The sequence below is a fragment of the Brachycentrus maculatus genome, unplaced genomic scaffold (assembly GCF_059751285.1).
Source record: "Brachycentrus maculatus isolate JH-2025_06_01 unplaced genomic scaffold, ASM5975128v1 h1tg000166l, whole genome shotgun sequence".
Classification (NCBI taxonomy): Eukaryota; Metazoa; Arthropoda; class Insecta; order Trichoptera; family Brachycentridae; genus Brachycentrus; species Brachycentrus maculatus.
The window spans coordinates 474,011-492,500 of NW_028280919.1; the positions used below are offsets into that span (position 1 = coordinate 474,011).

An 18,490-nucleotide genomic window follows, 5' to 3' on the forward strand; every position below is an offset into this window, starting at 1 on the left:
CAAAACATATAATGGAATAAAATGTCAAGATCTATAAAAAAAATAGAATAAAACCCGCTTGTGTAATTAGTTCTTTAAATGTCTAAACTAAACCCGAACTATTCTTAAATTTCTACATTAAAATATTGAATTAATTACATTAAACATTGAATATATAATAGAAATGACTAAAAATCTTGTTAAACTGATCAGTCATAATTTTTAAATTAAAAAAATTGCATTGATATATGTATAAAACAATAAAAAAAATTACCAGCAGGGTGTGCACCCTACATTGATTTAATAACCTTACAATTTAATATCATTCATGAGATGATTTAACTACTGTTTTATCATTTCATTATTATTATTTGATAAATCTTAGAAATAGTTTTTCAATTATATAATATAAATGTCACAACATATTATAGATTTTTTGAACAGAATTCTTCCGAAAAAGATTATAAAAATATTTGGTGGGCACAATCATTAACTGGCTATAATACTTAGCAACAGTTATCAAACATTGTTATCTCTAATGAAGCAAAACTGTAAAACTTTGATTGGTTTCATCAGAATGTATTGCAGAGTATCCTGGGTAAACAAAATGGCTGTCATCATTTTTTACGGTAACTGTGTGTACATTAATTTGATTATCAATCAAGTCAACAGAGATATAGAAAAACATATATGTATTCATAAATGCTGCTTAAGTTCTGGGAAGACTTCCACCAGTAGAACCTCAAATAGTTCCTGAAAAAGAGAAAATAATGTATAAAAATGGTCACACTACTCCCTAACTGTTGTATTTGTGTGTGCACAAACTTTACACTGAGGGTTTTGTTAAGGTTACTATTACCGTTGTTACCATTATTATTACGTTACCATTTGACATTATTTAACTGGGCAGTTATCTGAAATAGAAACTACCTCTTGTGAGCTGTATAAGAAATTTTCTGATCCCTTTCCGTACTTAATGGTTCATAAAGCACCGCATAGAAATAACGCAGAGTAAACTTGATCGCTAATTACACGAAGGCGAGTGATCAGTCCCATACTCCAGATTCTTAGATGGATGAGTGGAATATATTTGAAGTGAAGGAACTTGGGGTGATGGATATATTCAATACAAGTAAAAATAACTGCCCAGTCTAGGACTCTTGAAGTAGGCAGTTACTTTTTTTACTGAGATTTAATTTATTTTTTAAGTTATAATTATATTTCATTTTGTTGTTCATCAAAAATAATGGCAAATAAATGCTCCATTTTTACTTACGTAAAAAAGCTGTTTATTTTGCATATGGTTCTGCAGAGTATCAAATATTTTCTGAGCTCCCCTTTGTGCTGATTGTGCTCCCATCAAACTGGTCAACACTTCCGGAATATTATTGATGAACTGTTGGCGAGCTTGATGTCTCGTCTCATCTGAAAAGTAATAGGATAATAAAAAAGGGTTACATATTTACACCCGGGAGAAATTCAAATCTAACATGCTTTTAAAAATGATAATATTTTTTTGTATTCATAAAAAAACAAAAATCAAGTATTTAACCTGCTTAGAAGTGAGTTTCTGTAGACAAAACTGTATCTGGGGAGTGAGTTTAATTATTTTTTTTTACTTTTATTAATTTTACATCATATTTAATGTTATAAGCAATATATTTTCTTGAATAAGAAAAATATTTACACCAGTAAACATGATTTAAATAAAAATTATTCATGGGTTTTCTTTGACAACGTCATTACGTCACACAAACTTTGTTTCAAGTCATGGGTAAAACAGAAAAAGAATCCAAAGTGTGGTTCAAATGTTTAAATACAACCACAGATGGCAGTACAAGTGCCATTTTAGAAATAAATATCACTGGGCTTTAGTTATAAGTGCGGGAGTTCATGTACGCTTATACTCTTTTGAGGAAAGTTTTGTTTGGATGACCATGTACACCAATACTCGTGGTCAGGTTAATTTATTATTTTCATTAGATTGTTGGCTACATATTGCACTATAAAATTTGCGCATCGTTTTATGTTGCATATTTGCAATGAAGTTTTATGCATTCTGTTTTGTTCCCTTATTTGCATTAGCATATTTTAATAAAGATCTCAAGATAAAGGTTTAGAAACCTGGTAATTAATTTTTTGTACAAGTAATGGTCTCACAATTTGTTTATTTTACACCATTTTAAATTTAAATAGTGATAGATAGCCTTTGTACTTTTCCTTATAAATATACAAATTTCAATAAGAAAAGTATCAATTATCTTGTTTTTTTTGTGTGAATGTAGTTAATAAGGAATCCGCGTTCATTTTTAAATGTTAGGAATTGTAATTTTTTCATAAATAAATATATTTAAAAAAAGGTATGACAATAAGTAGTTTTTCGCTTTATAAATTTTCAGAAAAATTATGAGTATATAGAACAAGATAAGCCTGAAGGTTCCGTTTTGGGAGAATATAGCGTAATTTAAAAACACATGCAATTTCTGATACCAATATTGATTTTTAAAACTCTGTGTAAAACGACTATCCACTATGATATACCACTATGATGACGACATACAGCGGAAAACTGAGAACTTCTGTAGTCGCATATCTTTAATGCGGATATGCATAAGAGATGCCTATGACTATTGACTATGGCAAATATAACTAACCTTTGATTGCCGGAGTTCTATCTTCAGTGGGATGTGACAACACACCTCCCGGCCACCAAGACTTCATTATTATACTGATGTAGTAGTGTAGCATTGGTTCCGAAAACACCCACGTTATTGTATCTCGAATTTGCCTAAAAAAAGAATTACACGCTTCATTAATTTTAAAATATTTTTATAAATACATATGACTAGGTTCTATGCTGAGTTTCATACAATATCGTATTTAATTATATATTTGTACTATCGTCATTTAAAAGCTATTCTTTAGATATTAATTTAAACAAATCCAGACATTCTTCATTAACCTTTATCTGCACCACATCTTTCTGGTGTTATGTCAACTTGATCAGTCGAATTTTAGTCTTCCTTTTTATTCTTTAACCTCGCAAGGATACAGCTCTAAAATTTAGATTAAGCTTCACATACGGTATTTGAAAATGCTGTAAAATGATTACTTGATACAATGGTTTAATTAAATTTAAGTGACTACCGAATCAATTAATGAAATTTTGAAAGTATCATTAGGTTGGCTTTTTACGAATGACAGGTTCACATTACCTATTGATAGTGCGGCCGTATGTAATCTGCACAAAGGAGATGAGCGTTTTCCTGAGCCACTTGAAGACTCCCCTCATATCGAACACTTCACCCATCAGAGTGTAGAGCGGCTCAGCTATCGCGTCCTTTCCATCGTCAGATCCCGACTGCACACCTAGGATGCCCCGACTGCCATTTCCGACCGTCTTGGAGCCAGCCTCTCCGCTCTCCCCGTCCAGGTAGAGAGATATCTCCTCATCCTCACCAAACTCCCGGATTGGTAGATCACCACGGTCCATTCTTGGAGCGCTGTCATTGCTACCACTAAGAGAAAAATGATATTTTCGATACACAAGTCTCTACATAAATACCAGATTTAATCCACGATTGAAGTCACAATATTATTATAGATATATCAACATATGACAAAAAACTACACCAGCGAGATTTTAAATTAATAAATTTTATAATGTACCTCTTGAATAGCGTTGAAAATGAAAATCTCGACTTCTTGGGTGATGGCATATTGTGTTTCAGATGCTCAGAACTTGGACTGAGAAAAGCGTAAATAGCTTCACTTTGGTTGAGGTGTTCGTCTTCCAAAATAAACTAGAAATAAAGCAATGAAAATTGTCTCATAACTGTATAAATAATTGATTAACACAATGACGATGATTTTTCGTATTGATTTTTTTTTTAACTATTGTATTTTACAAGTCTTTTAGTTGGTGTTTGGATATTCCGGAATGTCGATACTGCCAGTGAATGCTTAACAAAGAAAGACTTTTTAACCAACATATTTTTGAGAGGTAGGATATATAGGAATGACCTGGGAAAAATGTGCTAATTTCCCAAATGCATTCATGCAATCATAAATGTAATGTATAGCGCCATCTACCCTTGGTTGATTAACCACTTACTTAGCATGAGTGTACAGTACTTACCAGGGAGTACAGTACTTACCAAGGAGAACAGTACCTACCAGAGTGTATAGTACCTACCAGGGTGTACAGTACCTACCAGGGTGTACAGTACCTACCAGGGAGTACAGTACCTACCAGGGAGTACAGTACCTACCAGGGTGTACAGTACCTACCCACCAGCCAATTAAATAAGTATTAAAATATTTGCATATTAATCAATCATATCCTTACATCGAGGTACTTCTGTATTTGCATTTTAGCTTTCTCCAGGGCATTTTTGTCAGTTTTACCAAACAAAAACTTGAAGGTATTTGAGGGCAATTCCAGATTTTTGATGCCAGAACACAAAGGGCGTAATTTTCTATGTAGTTCCTGAAAAACAAAAACAGGAAAATTTTATCTGATTAAATTATATTTGTCAACAAATATTGATCAGGAATTGAAAACAGGAAATAAAGAGAAATAAATTAACCATCACAATTAATATCGAAACAATAATTAGAGTTAAAATATATTTTTATACTATTTAGCAAGTCATAACCTACAAACATTTTGACAGTTATCATAAACTTAATAAAATAAAATAAAGGTCTAATTATGCGTAAAGTGATGGAAATCTTGGATCGGACAATAGATAAGTATATACACTATACAATTCATGAAATATTGCACAGATTCAGCCCTGGCCATATGTATTAGACACCACCTACAGAATTGGTTTGTGTCTTCAAATACTGCAATTCTTAGAATTCTTGCAATCCTTTGGGATTGTATTGTATTTTAAAATCAAGACTGATTATTCTACCTGGAAATGTTGCAATGATCTCAGCAACACCCAACCAGTAGATATAGCTTCAGGATCATCCTCTTCCCCATCTCCGGATGGTTCATCTTTCTGCACCACCAGCACAAACTGGGGGGGTTGTGACTCCTCAATTATCTACAACACAGTAAAAAAAAGTCTATTGAACTTTACCATATGGTAGAACCAAATGTGTAGTTCCAACAAAATGAATCACAAGGTTTATCATGCACAATCGTATATAGGTTGGAGAGTTTGGCTACCATGCTGGAGGCCGGTTCGATTCTCAGGGGGTAATGATTTCTCACTCAAATACATATTCAGTATCATCCTGGACTGATCACCTTGCCTTCACATTATTAATGATCAAGAAAGAACTACTTCTATATGAACAGTGTCATATGTGGCATTAGGTTCGTATAATGGTTATAAGAAGAAGAATCACATTGTTCTAGGAATCAAATAAAAAATTAACAGTTACCAAGCGCATTGTGTCTAAATACACCCTCACTTTCAAGGAATCATTTGATTTGTTTTTGGAAATAAAATGATGGAGAAGTTTTAATATATCGCTCACTCCTTTCAAGAACGTCATAAATCAAAAATTGACAATTTTCAGTTGTGCATGTTTTCGGAATGCCCAGAAAATGTACTATATCCCAGCGAAAGAGACACATTTTTAACTTAATATTTACCCGCTACAGGGCAGAAAGTGTTGTTTTTGCATTTTGAAGAAAAGGTATTGTTTAATTATTTTTTTAAATATACTATATATTTTTCAAATGGAAAAAAAACCTTCAGGTTTTACCCAAAAAGATCTGTTGCATAGTAAAAAGTTCAGTAAGTGGCTTGATATTTATTTTTGAAATATTGTATTATATTTTTAAACTTTAAAAACGTTCTCCTGAAAAATCAAGTTTTTGATTTATGGCGTTCTTGAAAGGAGTGAGCGATATGTATTTTTGATTGGAATATGAATTGTTGAAGAAACAATATGAATGCACAGATGTGATACATTACCTCAGCACTCTGCACGGTGGCTCTCCACTTGCCCAGGTGTTGTGCCCAAGTGTGGGCCCGAGAGAGATGTGCCTCCAGCCGCCTTCTCTCTCCTGCCAGGGCCGCCACTTCCCTCTGCAGCAGCTCCAGGACCTTGGATTCCGGTTTCAGTGAGGCTCGTAATGCTTGCAGAGCCTTTAATCATATAAAACAATATACATAGTAAAACAAGTAATTTTAAGATAGTAATAATTTAATAGATTGAAGTAGATAATTCAATAGTTAAGTTATTTAGTTGAAATCCTGAGGATGTTATTTTTGGGTTAAATGATATGCGTTGTGACATCACAACCTAGATGATGGAGACTGCAATGTGGTCTAAAACATCACCTGTATATTTTTGTATCTCAAGGACACAAAAAAAAATATTATTTTTTTTACACCGCCATGTTGTGAATTTATGTTGGAACTAATTTTTCCAACAGGCAATAGTGATACCAAATTAGAGGGGTCCGAATGTATTTTTAAACCTATTTTAACCTGGTAGGTCCCATGTAGAACTGTTACTGATAATTGTTACAAATAACACATAATGCAAGGTAAACATAAACTCCATGTCAAAACTGCAACTGAGAAGGAATTGGCATAAATAGATGCTAAACCCTAGTCGGAAAAGCTATAAAATAAAAATAAACATATTCACAACTAAGAGAACACAAGCATAATTATTGTATCAACTATACCTGGGTTTTGTTATCAAATCTTTCTTGAAGTTGCTCCAACTTTTTACGGGCATAGCTCGAGTGTTCACCAACATTCAAAGCTCCGAGGGCACTATCATTAGAGGAAACTGAATCGCCAGATAACTGTCTCTCTTCCATAGGAGAACTCTCAATCACTTGTTGGTCTGCAAAAAGAACATGTTTATGAATTATTATTAGTGCATGTTTAACCTCGGCTCGTAACGCATGTTTGTGCTGAAACCTTTAGTGCATGTTGGTCTTCGGGTCGACCAAAAATCACATGTGTTAACATTTTGTGTAGTTTTAAGTGAGTAAATAGTGCTATGGTAGTGAAGGGTAGCATTGTTTGCATGCTGTGGTAGTTATTGTCCTGACGAAGAGACGGGTACGTCTCGAAACCGGTAGACATAAAAATCTCGGTGAGTGGTTATATACTTATATTATCAACATTTTTGTAAAAAAAAAATTATTATTATATTACAAATTTTTTTAATCTCAAACTTCTTCAGCAAAGGTTGAAAGTAAATTCAGAAAGGTACAAGTTATTAAAGGATAAATCTGCAGCTTTTTCAGGAAATTTGTCATGGCAAATACAGGTAATTTTATACAATAAGTAAAGTATTTTTTACAATAACTAAAATTACCTTTATTTTCATCATCCGCCAAAGCTTTTATCAAAGCTCTATATTGTTCACTGATGAGGAATGATTGGTAATATTTATCTTGGAGAGTATTGATGACCATTTGTTGAACTTCATAGAATACTTCAGGACCTTTGTCACCAAGAAGGAAAGCTTCCATTCTTTTGCGAGTTTCCTAAAATAAAATTACAATCGGTAGTTTTAATTCAGATGCATATTGTAATAGCAAAACGAGTATAGAGATATGTTTATGTGTACATCACCATCTTCCAATAATTAAATAAATAGATTTTTTCTCGACTGAAACACTTTTGATTATTTGTTGAGATTACAATATAAAATAGTAGATATAGAATAAACTCCGCAATAAACTTCAAAATCAGAGAGAGCATTTTTTTTTCTTCATAAAATACCAAAAATAAATCTTTAAATTGCACATACATAATATTAAACTTTCTTGTCCTATAGTCTTGTAGATAAAATAAAAATATTAACATGAATTTTAAAGATAAAATAAAATACTAACATGAATTTTGAAATAAGCATACAAAAATTAGAAATAATGGTTCCCAAGAATTCACTCTTTTTTTACTATCCCCATTAAAGCTATTTGCTTTTATTGTATGTTTCTATTGGTGCAAATGCAGTGCCCTATGCACCATTGGGTAAAGGCAAGAAAACAAAAATATAGAATAAAGAAAAAATTATCAAATATGTCTAATTTTAATATTGACAAAAATATTAATAGAATTCTAGAAGCATTATACGAACTTTATCAACTTTGATTTCCGCACTGGGGGAGCGAATGTAAGTGTAGAATATTTCAGCACCGAGCTGATGCCAGTTGCTTCGGTGGCTAGATCGAAGCTCCTCGACCGCAGTCCAGTAGCCCACCAGCCCTTGGGAACACAGGGTCTCCAGGAATAAGGAGAGGTGGCGCCGCCCTAGCACACTCTCCAAGATTGTACCAAGAGACAGCATCTGGAAGATTGCACCATAAGATTATTATAAATTTTTGCTATTTTCAATTTCAATTAATTCATTTTCAATTAACATATACATTACAAACATTAAAATTTAAAGCGTATACATTAAATACATACAAAAATCGAAAATATGCAAGAACTATTGCTAAAGGTGTAGAAGAATCCCGCTTCGGAAAACTCCTTCAGACACGTGGAACAGATCAATATCCAATGAGATATTGTTCAACATAGCGGTAGCTTTTCTACAGGCATAACCATCGGCAGTTTGGTCCTGTGTATAGGAATGTGAAACAATCTATGCCGACGCTGTCTTAGGTAACTATCGGGAACATACAGACCAATATTCCGGATAATTTCAGGATTATCAATCATACTGATAATCTTGAAATTTTCATATTATCATAAATATGAAGCTCGGCAAATAAAGAAGTTGACAAAGTCAACATGAAACGCCTTCAACTCAGCTCAGGACTGGGAAGGATGAAGGCGAACTTTTCATCATCTTTTAGATACACCAAGAGACCACATCACTCGGCATTGAACAAGATGAGAAGATAGTAGAAGACTATGTTGGCTCCCCGCCACCTGCCGTTGGCCATTCATAACAAGGAGCTCCGCAAGCTTTTCTCTGACACATTAATTGATTTTTCTCTTTTCTACTGCACATTTCAATCAATTTATTGTTATCATGATTTTATTCAATGGCAATGTAACTGGATTTTTATTTGTTTAATATAAAATTTTAATGACACTATGAGAAAAACACTATTTTTACATATTTTTTTGTCCACAATGTTTCTCGAAGAGTTAAAAGCAAACACAAGCTTCTTCACTTTTGTTCTTAAATATACCTGCTAAAGGACTTTTTTTTGCTAAAGGCATAGTTTTTGCAGATCGATAGCCCTATTAACCAGTTCCCAGTCTAGCCCGAGTTATTGCATTGACGAGCCCGAGCACTGCTCTGGTAAATGGTATTCCGACTCCTTGATAGTGATTTGTCCCAGTTTCATAACTAGACTCATTTGTTTTTATTGACTGACCCGAGCGGTGTTCAGGCAGTGTTGTTTTGACTTATGGGTGACGATTTCCTGTAGCGACGATTTTCTCGCCAAAGGTCAACTGTTAAGTGGTAAACTAATCTCTGTTTTATACCTTAGTATTATCAGAATCATGGGTAGGAAATGGCCCTTCCCACCCCAGTGCCGTGAGGGCCGATTCACACTGGCTTTTGGCGTAAGACAGCTGCGAGATGTATCTCCTCAACTTCCTGGCCGCGGCCACCTGTCGTCGGCCAGTTCCTGCGCCCCCTGCTCTGGCCCCCGCGCCGCCGCCGCCCCCTTCCGCACTCACATCTACCTCCACGCCACGGGCCCTGTTCATGTTCTGCAGAGTGGTCGCCTGCATTATCTCTGCTACGATATTGTACCTAAAAGAAAAAGTACAAACATTACTTATATAATCAATATCCTACATGCAGACAATCCTCTAAAAGTAGAGGCTTCGCAGGTTATTCCTTTAAAAAAAAATTGTCACATAATACATTAATGTATGTATATTTATAATTATTTTATTTATGACTGATCCAGCATAATTTTTTTTTTATTTGTATGGGAATTGTACAGCTTTACATTTAAAAAAGTGTATAATAAACAATAGTTATTTGGGGATGTGGTGACGAGGAGGAAGACGGTTGTGTTGAATAGATATTTATTTAACAATAAATGTTACACAAGACGGTGCGGCGTAGCGGTGGCGTAGATGTACGGTCGGGCTGACTGGAGTAGCTCCTTGATGCTGACGAGGGTGATGGACTGGAGGTCGTAGCGAGGTCTTGATGCGGCAGTCTCGTGACGGTGGGACTGGAGATCGTAGCGAGGTCTTGATGCGGCGGTCTCGTGACGGCGACGGTGTTACTTGGCGGATTCCCGGCGGAGGAGTGAGAGGTGGAACTTCGTAGTCGCACTCCCGGTGGAGGAATGAGATGTGGAACTTCGTAGTCGCGCTCCCGGTGGAGGAATGAGATGTGTGGAACTTCGTAGTCGCGCTCCCGGTGGAGGAATGAGATAGGGGGTCCGAGGCTGTTCCTCTTTTATATCGTTTGGAACCCATTGTTCCTTTGTCTTTAAAGTGCTAGTCACAATAAAATGCAATGGGACGTGTGCACTTCATTGTTCTCGGTCAGTGCATCCTTTTTTCCTGCAAGTTGCAGTGATTGCATTCTGAGAATTCGCTCGTATTATCAGTAGGGGTTACTGGCTTGCTGACCACTACAGTTACATTAACAATAATAAATGTTACATTACATTAACATAAATAGTTACATTAATAAAAATAAAGCTAATAAACAATTCCACATTTATGTTAATAATAGACCAAACATAAGAGAATTACCTTCTTCTGCCCAAGCGGCTAGACTCTGGAATGAACTACCTCTACATGTAAAAAATGCACCTTCTATCTTAACCTTCAAAAAACGCCTGAAACATCATTATCTTACCTTAGAACCCTAACTGTCCATCTCCTCCTCCCCTGACCCCTCCTCTCTTTCTTAAACTTGCTACCGAATTCTACCTATTTATCATTAGAATCCTAGAATACTTTTTTGTCTAATTGTTAATTAATTGTTTTTAGTTTTTTGATAAAATCTATTACATCAGACAATAATATGTATTAACTTTTAAAAACGTCTGAGACATTACTATCTGTCATTAGAATCCTAACTGTCGATCAAACCTCCTCCCTCTACCTCCTTCCCTAATCTCCCTTCTTCCTTTGCCCTCCTTATTATCGTCTTTTGTTAATTTATGTTTCTTTTTTAAATGTCAATTTGTAATTTATGTTTTTTTTTAAATGTTCAAGTACTATCTGCCCACTGATTGCAAACGGCTATATATGGTATCAAACGTTTTGATCAATATCACTAGTCCGTCTTTGGTCGGTTGGAAGATATTGCTTTTTAGCAATAAGCCCGCCAATGTACTTTTTATTTTCTGTACATGAAGTTTAAAAATAAAAATAAAAATAAAAAAATAAAAAATAATTACCTTATACATATCATAAAATATACATTATAATATTTTTTTTAAATAATTAGTTAAATCTGCTTACCGTATCCTTTTTAAGGTATCAATATCATTGCAATTATGAATAAGCTTAAGAAAATCTTCGAAACTTCGGGCGTATTCGTGGGTTCTGTTGTGTACAGCTGCAGCAGCTCTCTGGGCTTCGAGATAACTCAGAATCTTCTGGTTCAAATAGTCAGGTTCCGTTATCATATTTACAGCCGGCTGCAAAACTAAATAACACAATTTCTGAGAATGCAAAAATAATGTAATTTAATCCCCCCCCTCTAGTTTTTACCCGACCCACTTCTACATATACCTGAATAATTTTTTGCTCATTAGTTTTTGTCAGTAAAAATATCTGTAGTTTTTGAAACTAGTAGCGTAAAAAAACTCAATAAGTGGTATAATTTTTCTAATACTCAATAAGTGTATAATTTTTAAAATAATCAACATGTCATTCTAGAAAGTAAATGCCAAATCAATAAATAATATCCAATGTAGTCCTGTGAGTTTTAAAACATTCTATCAATATAATATTATAAACTCAATCACATTACAAATTTAGAAAAGCATTTCATACTGTAAAATTTTGAAAATAATTTAAAGGAAGAAAATATTATGGACTTAAATGTCTTGTTGAAAATGTACACAGTAATATAATACTTGAATGTAATAAACACAGTAATAAAATACTTGAATGTTTGTTTTCAATTATTTGTGACTAAATATGCATCTCTGACGCACAATGTGGTAGAAAAAAGTTAACTTGAGTGCATTCCAAAAGTGTGAGACGTTCAGTTTTTTGTACAGGTTTGTAAACGTGTTTGGCATTTTCAGAGATCATTTTATTGTTTTATTTTTATCTAATACATATTGGTCAGGAATCGAAAAGAGTACAAATAAAACAATGAAACATAAACCATATATCGTAAAATACATTATAAACATTAAACATCATAGCTACATTGTAGACTGTTACGCATTCCATGGATCAATATGGTCAGCAATGTGAATATGCTCCAAAGTCTGGAGAGTGTCCTATCTGGGGCATGTGCTTAGAGAAAAGAAATACGAGGTATTGCATCTAATCATAAAATGCAAAGTGGAAGGTCAATGAGGTGTGCACAAAAGATAGATCTCCCGACTCGGATCAGAAACATTGAGGTGCTGTTTAGAGGCTGCCCGAGACACGGACCATTACTCTCAAGAGATGGTCAACGTCAAGGGGACCTGACATGAAACGCAAAGAAGAAGAAGAACAACAACAAAAATCAACTGTACATCTAGCATTTCTTGAATAAACAAAAACATAAAAAGTACAGAAATAATAATATCAAAGAAGTAGGAATTTCGTCAAGTAAAACAAATTAGATTGTTTTTGTATGGTTTCAAAGTACATAAGTCTTGAGCGATGGTAATTAAGTAGTAAAAAATGTGATTTTAAATGAAGGGTAGTGCGAGATCTGCTAAATGTAATTTTTTGGCATGCATTATTCATTACAGGGTCAAATTTAAACAGGCTTTGTGAATTAAAGCACATACTGATTTATCTATAGAAGAATGTTTACGTCAAACATCATTGAGATATTTCGACGAAAGGGTTGATATTTACTTACTTTTGCAAGTCAAAACTTCTCTTAGTAAATGTGTAGCAGGAGCGAGAGAGTAACAACGCGGAAGTAAAAACATAATGAAGAGCTCGCTGACTTGTCTTAGAAAATTCATTTCAGCAATTGGAGACATCAGGTATGGAGACAGAGCAAATACTGGAGACACATTTGTTTCAGCACTAAAAAGAAAAGAAACATTTACTGTACATATTTATATGCAAGTTCAAGTGTTTTCCTGCTGTGTTGAGAAGTATTGATCATTTTCAATACAACCCAATAAAGAATAAAAATCTTCTTCTAATCCTTATCCGCACCCGATGGTGCGTAGGGCACTACATCATATAAACACAGTGTTATCTTGATCGTTAACATATGAAGGAAAGATAATTAGCTTTTTGCTTCAGGTATCAGTCCAGGGTAATATTGAATAAATAATGGAGTGAAAAAATCACTTATATTTCGATTTCAATTTCAATTTTCAATTTATTCAGTAAAAATTAAAATAAATATTACAAACTAAAATTCAAAGCGTATATATTAACACATAAATTATGAAGTAAACAAGAACACTCTAGTCAAAAATGTAGAAGAATCCCGCTGTATTTATTTGACTCCCCCTGGGAATCAGACCCGGGGCCTCCAGTACGGTAGCCGAGCGTGGTGACCATTACACTACGGAGGCAGATACATAATTAGTTTTAACAATTTAATGTAATGAAATAAGCCTACTTACACACAACTTTGTGCAATTCTTATCCTTTCAAAATGCATGGTAATTTTAGTGACCATATCGCAAGCAATGAGCTTATCACCATCGATTCGTGATATTCTCTCGTTGAGGTCCTGTACGGCTCCCCAAAGGTCTTCCTTGAACTGTTCAATCGTTATTTCTGGCTTGAAGGCATATTCTTTCAACCAAGATACGAGGAAATCCCGCAATATTAGATCTATCAACTGCTGCAGCAAGCCATCCACAGTCCTTCCAAAAACTACCGGTAAATGAGATTGTTGTCCTGTCACAGCTTTGGAACTTTTGATGGGTTCAACCTTAAAGATATAAATAGAATATTGTAAAAAATAGATTACGTATCCGTCATGTTGTATATCATGTATGAGACCTAAATAATGATTAAATCCCTATTACTTCAGACTGGTATCTAAAAGTGTAAAGTTATGTATATGTAATAAGAAACCATAATAACCTCTTCAATATACACTATAGTAACCCATATATTGGCAATGTTGGAGTTTTCTTTTTTATATTTTGTATTTGATTCTAACTAATAGCAACAAAAAAATACAATGAATTATATATTTTCTCCAACTTTAATCTCAGGGAACTCAGTACAAATATACAGGACAAAATTTACTAAAACCATTGTCTGTAACATAGCATTAATGCGAGTTAAGATAGTATACGTAGATGGGATCGATATGTGTATATTGAAAAAAATATTTTAATAGGAAAGGTGCAAATTGACTATGGTGTAAATATGATCATGCTGATTTCTGTCTTTACATAGTGCTGCGCTCTGGTATGAGCAATGAAAACTAGTTTTCTTAGCTCCTCTAAACTATTTAGTTCTGCGTTGTGGATTCTGTTGGATTTAAATATACATATGTGATTATTGTAAAGATAATGTATCATACACAAGTTAAGTTCAAATGTTTTTTTTTAAATACCTATTTTATTTTATATTTTTTTGCACCTAGTTAATTTAAATTAATTGTGTCAGGTTGTGTTCCCGTGGTTGGTGTCGCGGACTCGGTTGAAGTCAGAGTTTCTCGGTTCGAACCCACTCTACCACAATTTGATACCTATTTCTAATAATGAACCGCTTAGGCTCACAGAAATAATGAAATCGAAATATTTGTGCTTAGAATAAAAACACAAATATTTCTCTTTTTTTTTTTTAAAGTCTCATTATGCAATAATTAATAATTATAATAATAATTAGTAACCCATATCACTGATTTGCATAAGTTCTGAAATATCTATGAAATTAAAAGGGTTTAAAATGCAAATGCTTCCATTACTCTATTGGGATAATTATTCCACATAATACTATTTTTTAAATATTTATTTACTAACAAAAAATGAGAGGCAAAAATTGCACATTTTCCTATACTTTTGTTAGGTTTCAATAAAATTACATTGTAAAATGAAGATATCAACAGGTTTATCCTTACACTGATACTGTCACGAAACACTTGAAGATCTTTATCTATATGCTCCAGGAGACAAGTCGGTGTGTAATGCTGTGAAGATAAGTAAATATGTGCCCAAATAGCGCAACATAAGCCAAAAACTAAGGATGATATTGTTAGCAATAAAATCGAAGTAAGTGACCAAAACCATGGCCAGAGTAGAGAAAACAGCAAAACTAATATTCCCGAACCGGTCAAAAGCCAATCCATCCTAAAACCAAAATAAAATACGAGTTAAACGTTTTTTATTCACAATAAAGTTAAATGATGAATAATAATAAATCAATAATCGACAACATACGTTTACTCAAACTTTCATAGCATAAAGATGTAAATCATGTTTAGTATTTCAAATCACACATTATTTATTTCTTCAATGAAATTGAACAATAATCCTTTTACCGGTACGCAATAAAATGAATCACGAATTATTATTTGTATACGTTTTTTTGTTAGTTTGACGTTTGACAGATCGAAAACGTCATTTATTTATATGGCTGCTGGTTATGCGTTATAAATGTCCAGACAGTGTGGTGAATATAAAAAATAAATATATATTTCGACAATTTTTACCTATAGCAATAATTTTTGTCATTCGCTGTCACAAATATTTATCAGGTTTGACAGTGCGTGAGTGTAATCTTTTTGTGAAATTTTGTGGCTTCATCCTTTGCGCTAAACTTTTAATTTGCGCAATATTAATTCTAATAATATTTAAAAAGTATTCGGTATCTTATGCATCCATTTCATGGAGCCGGAAAGTCTGAGAATTCGTCATTGAATCTATTAAAAATTAACTACGCACGTTCTTTTTGTTAATATTTCTTTGTCTTAAGATATTGTTTTTTTAAAAAGACGCATTAAAATGCCGATTTTGTACAGTGTTATATCTAGAGGAACCGTGGTCCTCGCTAAATATGCGTGGTCCTCGCTAAATATGCCTCGTGCGCGGGCAATTTTGCCGAAGTTACTGAACAAATACTTTCCAAAATACCTCCATTTAATGACAAACTTACTTATTCACATGGGAATTATCTGTTTCACTATGTTTGCGAAAACCGGATTGTTTATTTTTGCATTACGGACGATGTAAGTATAATAAAGAAACTTGCTTTTTAATACTTACATTTCTGCCTAGTTTTTATTTTATTTTATTGTTATTTTCCCCAGTTGTTACCATTAAACCTTATAGACGGGACAATACAACAGGACATAGCACTGGACCTTATCTCCCATTGATACATTCACATACACATTCTCATACAAGAGTCACTTGTATGGACACATTGTAATTAATTTTTAATATTCATTCATTTGACTTGCATTTTTGGACATTTTTGGTCTAGACATATTTTACATTGGAACACAATATCTTTTCCCACCAATGACTCAAGTTTTACGTAAATTATGACTGTATTTTCATATAGTTGTTATTTTATAAATGAGAAACAGGATTTTTTCATGACACATATTTCAGCTATCACAAAATATTGCTATAAAAGGCAAGTACATATTCCATAAAACCTGGAGTGGTTTTAAACATGCAATGGTGCAATGGTTGAAAGGAATTTTTTAAAAATTACCTCACATTTTCAAAATCGTTTTATTTTAATTTTCTTGTTCTTTCATCCTCCTTTCGCATAACACGGGCAAAATTATCAGAAGAGTTAGTTGAAGTTTTTTTTCATTTTATATTTTTTGCTGATTATGTATTCTTTACCTACTGTTCAAAATAAACAAGATTTTTTCTTAAAAAATCTGGGCTTACAAAGCATCCTATCATGGGAAAAGTTTAGAAAATCCTTTTCTATATTACAAAATTATTTTATACCCTTAAGAAACACAATATATTTAAAATAAAAAAATGAACCACATTTTTTAAATTTCTTTTGAGCAATATTTTTAGTTGATTCTTACATTGTGTTTTCCTCCTCTTTGGTTTAGCGGTTGGCAAATTTTATTATTTTGCGAACATATAATTTATAGTATCATGACTAAACTTTCATGATTTTTCAGGAGAAGCATTTGAAGTGCTATAACATTTAGCTAGTAATGCTGCTATTTTTATTTTTATAATATATAATTTCTGTGTTAATGTGTTTACATAGCTACCTACCAAAGTTGAAGCTCTTCAAATGCATCTCCTGACATATCTAATTTGTGACACTCTTTTTCGTAAGTGAGCAATATGAATAAACACCAAAATGTAGCATAATTACCAACTCGGACACCGTTTATGTCAGCAAACAATGAGAATCATAAAAATGAAAACCAAGCCTTTCTTGTTCCATACATTGTCTCAATTTTTTTAACAAGAGTGCATTGGAGGTATGAGCATTTATAGTGCTTTCAATCTGTTATTATCATTGTGTCCTATAAACGGCCACACTTTTATGTTTCCGTGACTTTTTAGTCACTTTATCTCTCTCAAAACATTTTAAAATTGTTAAAATCTGTCAATTTCAAATGATGGATAATTTACCTTTTATATTGTAGTAATAAAACTGCTGCCTGAACAATAAACGAATGATTGCAGTCAACAACTGGTATAAATGATAGTCGAATCAATAAACCCATTGACATTTACTTTAAACACGTTGTATCAATATTCTGCATGTATTAATGTATGGACCTCAGTAAAATGATACAGTTTTATCTGTTATGAGTCACATTCAATTATTTATTGTCATGATAAATAAAAATGTTCATGAATATACATTTTTATTTGGTTTGTTCAAACATTATATTTACTTGTAGACACATTTAAATAGTTTGAGGCATATAAACATGTGGCTTGGGTACTATTTGTAGCTATGTTTTAGTCTCTATCAGTCAAAAACCTTTTTCCTTGCATTATCTAAAGTTAATTAATTTTTAAAATTGTTTGTCAAAAAAATATATATATATTTTTTAAAAAATAATTATAACTAAGCAACAGGTCCCAAATAAAAGTATTTTTTGACTGTTTATTTACATAATCAATTTTATGAAACATGATGATTGTTTTATTGTAATCCGATCTGTCTTAATACTTGATTATTCATCCAAATGGGTATTTCAAGTTTGACTCGCTAAACTTAAATCCCATTTTTTCTGCAGCGTTATGCTAAAAAGGTAAAGTGACCGATGTTGAAAAACTAATTTAAAACATCTGACTTAAAAGATTGATTGTTGTTTTTTTATATCTCTCATATTTGAAAAGTATTTATTTTATCTCTCCGAAATTACTTTTGGTATAATTAATCATGAACATTATATTGATTAAAGTACCAGAGGGAATGATAAAATATATTTTCTTTGTGGCAATTCATATAATTTCACTTGTTGTTATCCACCGTGA

General features: G+C 33.0%; 2 protein-coding genes across 3 annotated transcripts in view; one reads left to right on the forward strand and one right to left on the reverse strand.

Annotated features, from left to right (window-relative positions):
• Window positions 1–349: 349 nt before the first annotated feature.
• On the reverse strand, window positions 350–17,502 carry snz (sorting nexin snazarus). 2 transcript variants are annotated; one of them, XM_088261803.1, is made up of 17 exons: window positions 17,370–17,502; window positions 15,133–15,361; window positions 13,676–13,989; window positions 12,949–13,121; window positions 11,376–11,562; window positions 9,420–9,693; window positions 8,053–8,262; window positions 7,285–7,456; window positions 6,641–6,804; window positions 5,919–6,092; window positions 4,902–5,036; window positions 4,328–4,468; window positions 3,649–3,782; window positions 3,195–3,497; window positions 2,634–2,767; window positions 1,256–1,404; window positions 350–732 (listed from the first exon to the last, which is right to left on the reverse strand). In XM_088261803.1, exons 2-17 carry the CDS (start codon window positions 15,358–15,360, stop codon window positions 676–678), a joined length of 2,949 nt encoding a protein of 982 aa, XP_088117929.1. In that variant the 5' UTR covers window position 15,361; window positions 17,370–17,502; the 3' UTR covers window positions 350–675. The 2 variants fall into 2 exon arrangements, with proteins under 2 accessions (XP_088117929.1, XP_088117930.1); XM_088261804.1 differs by lacking the exon at window positions 17,370–17,502 and adding an exon at window positions 15,452–15,629.
• Vamp7 (Vesicle-associated membrane protein 7) overlaps window positions 15,882–18,490 on the forward strand; it is a 6,788-nt gene continuing 4,179 nt past the window's right edge. The window contains 2 exon segments of the mRNA XM_088261805.1: window positions 15,882–16,051; window positions 16,054–16,239. Of these exon segments, the coding sequence (XP_088117931.1) occupies window positions 16,016–16,051; window positions 16,054–16,239 (222 nt within the window). The 5' untranslated portion in view covers window positions 15,882–16,015.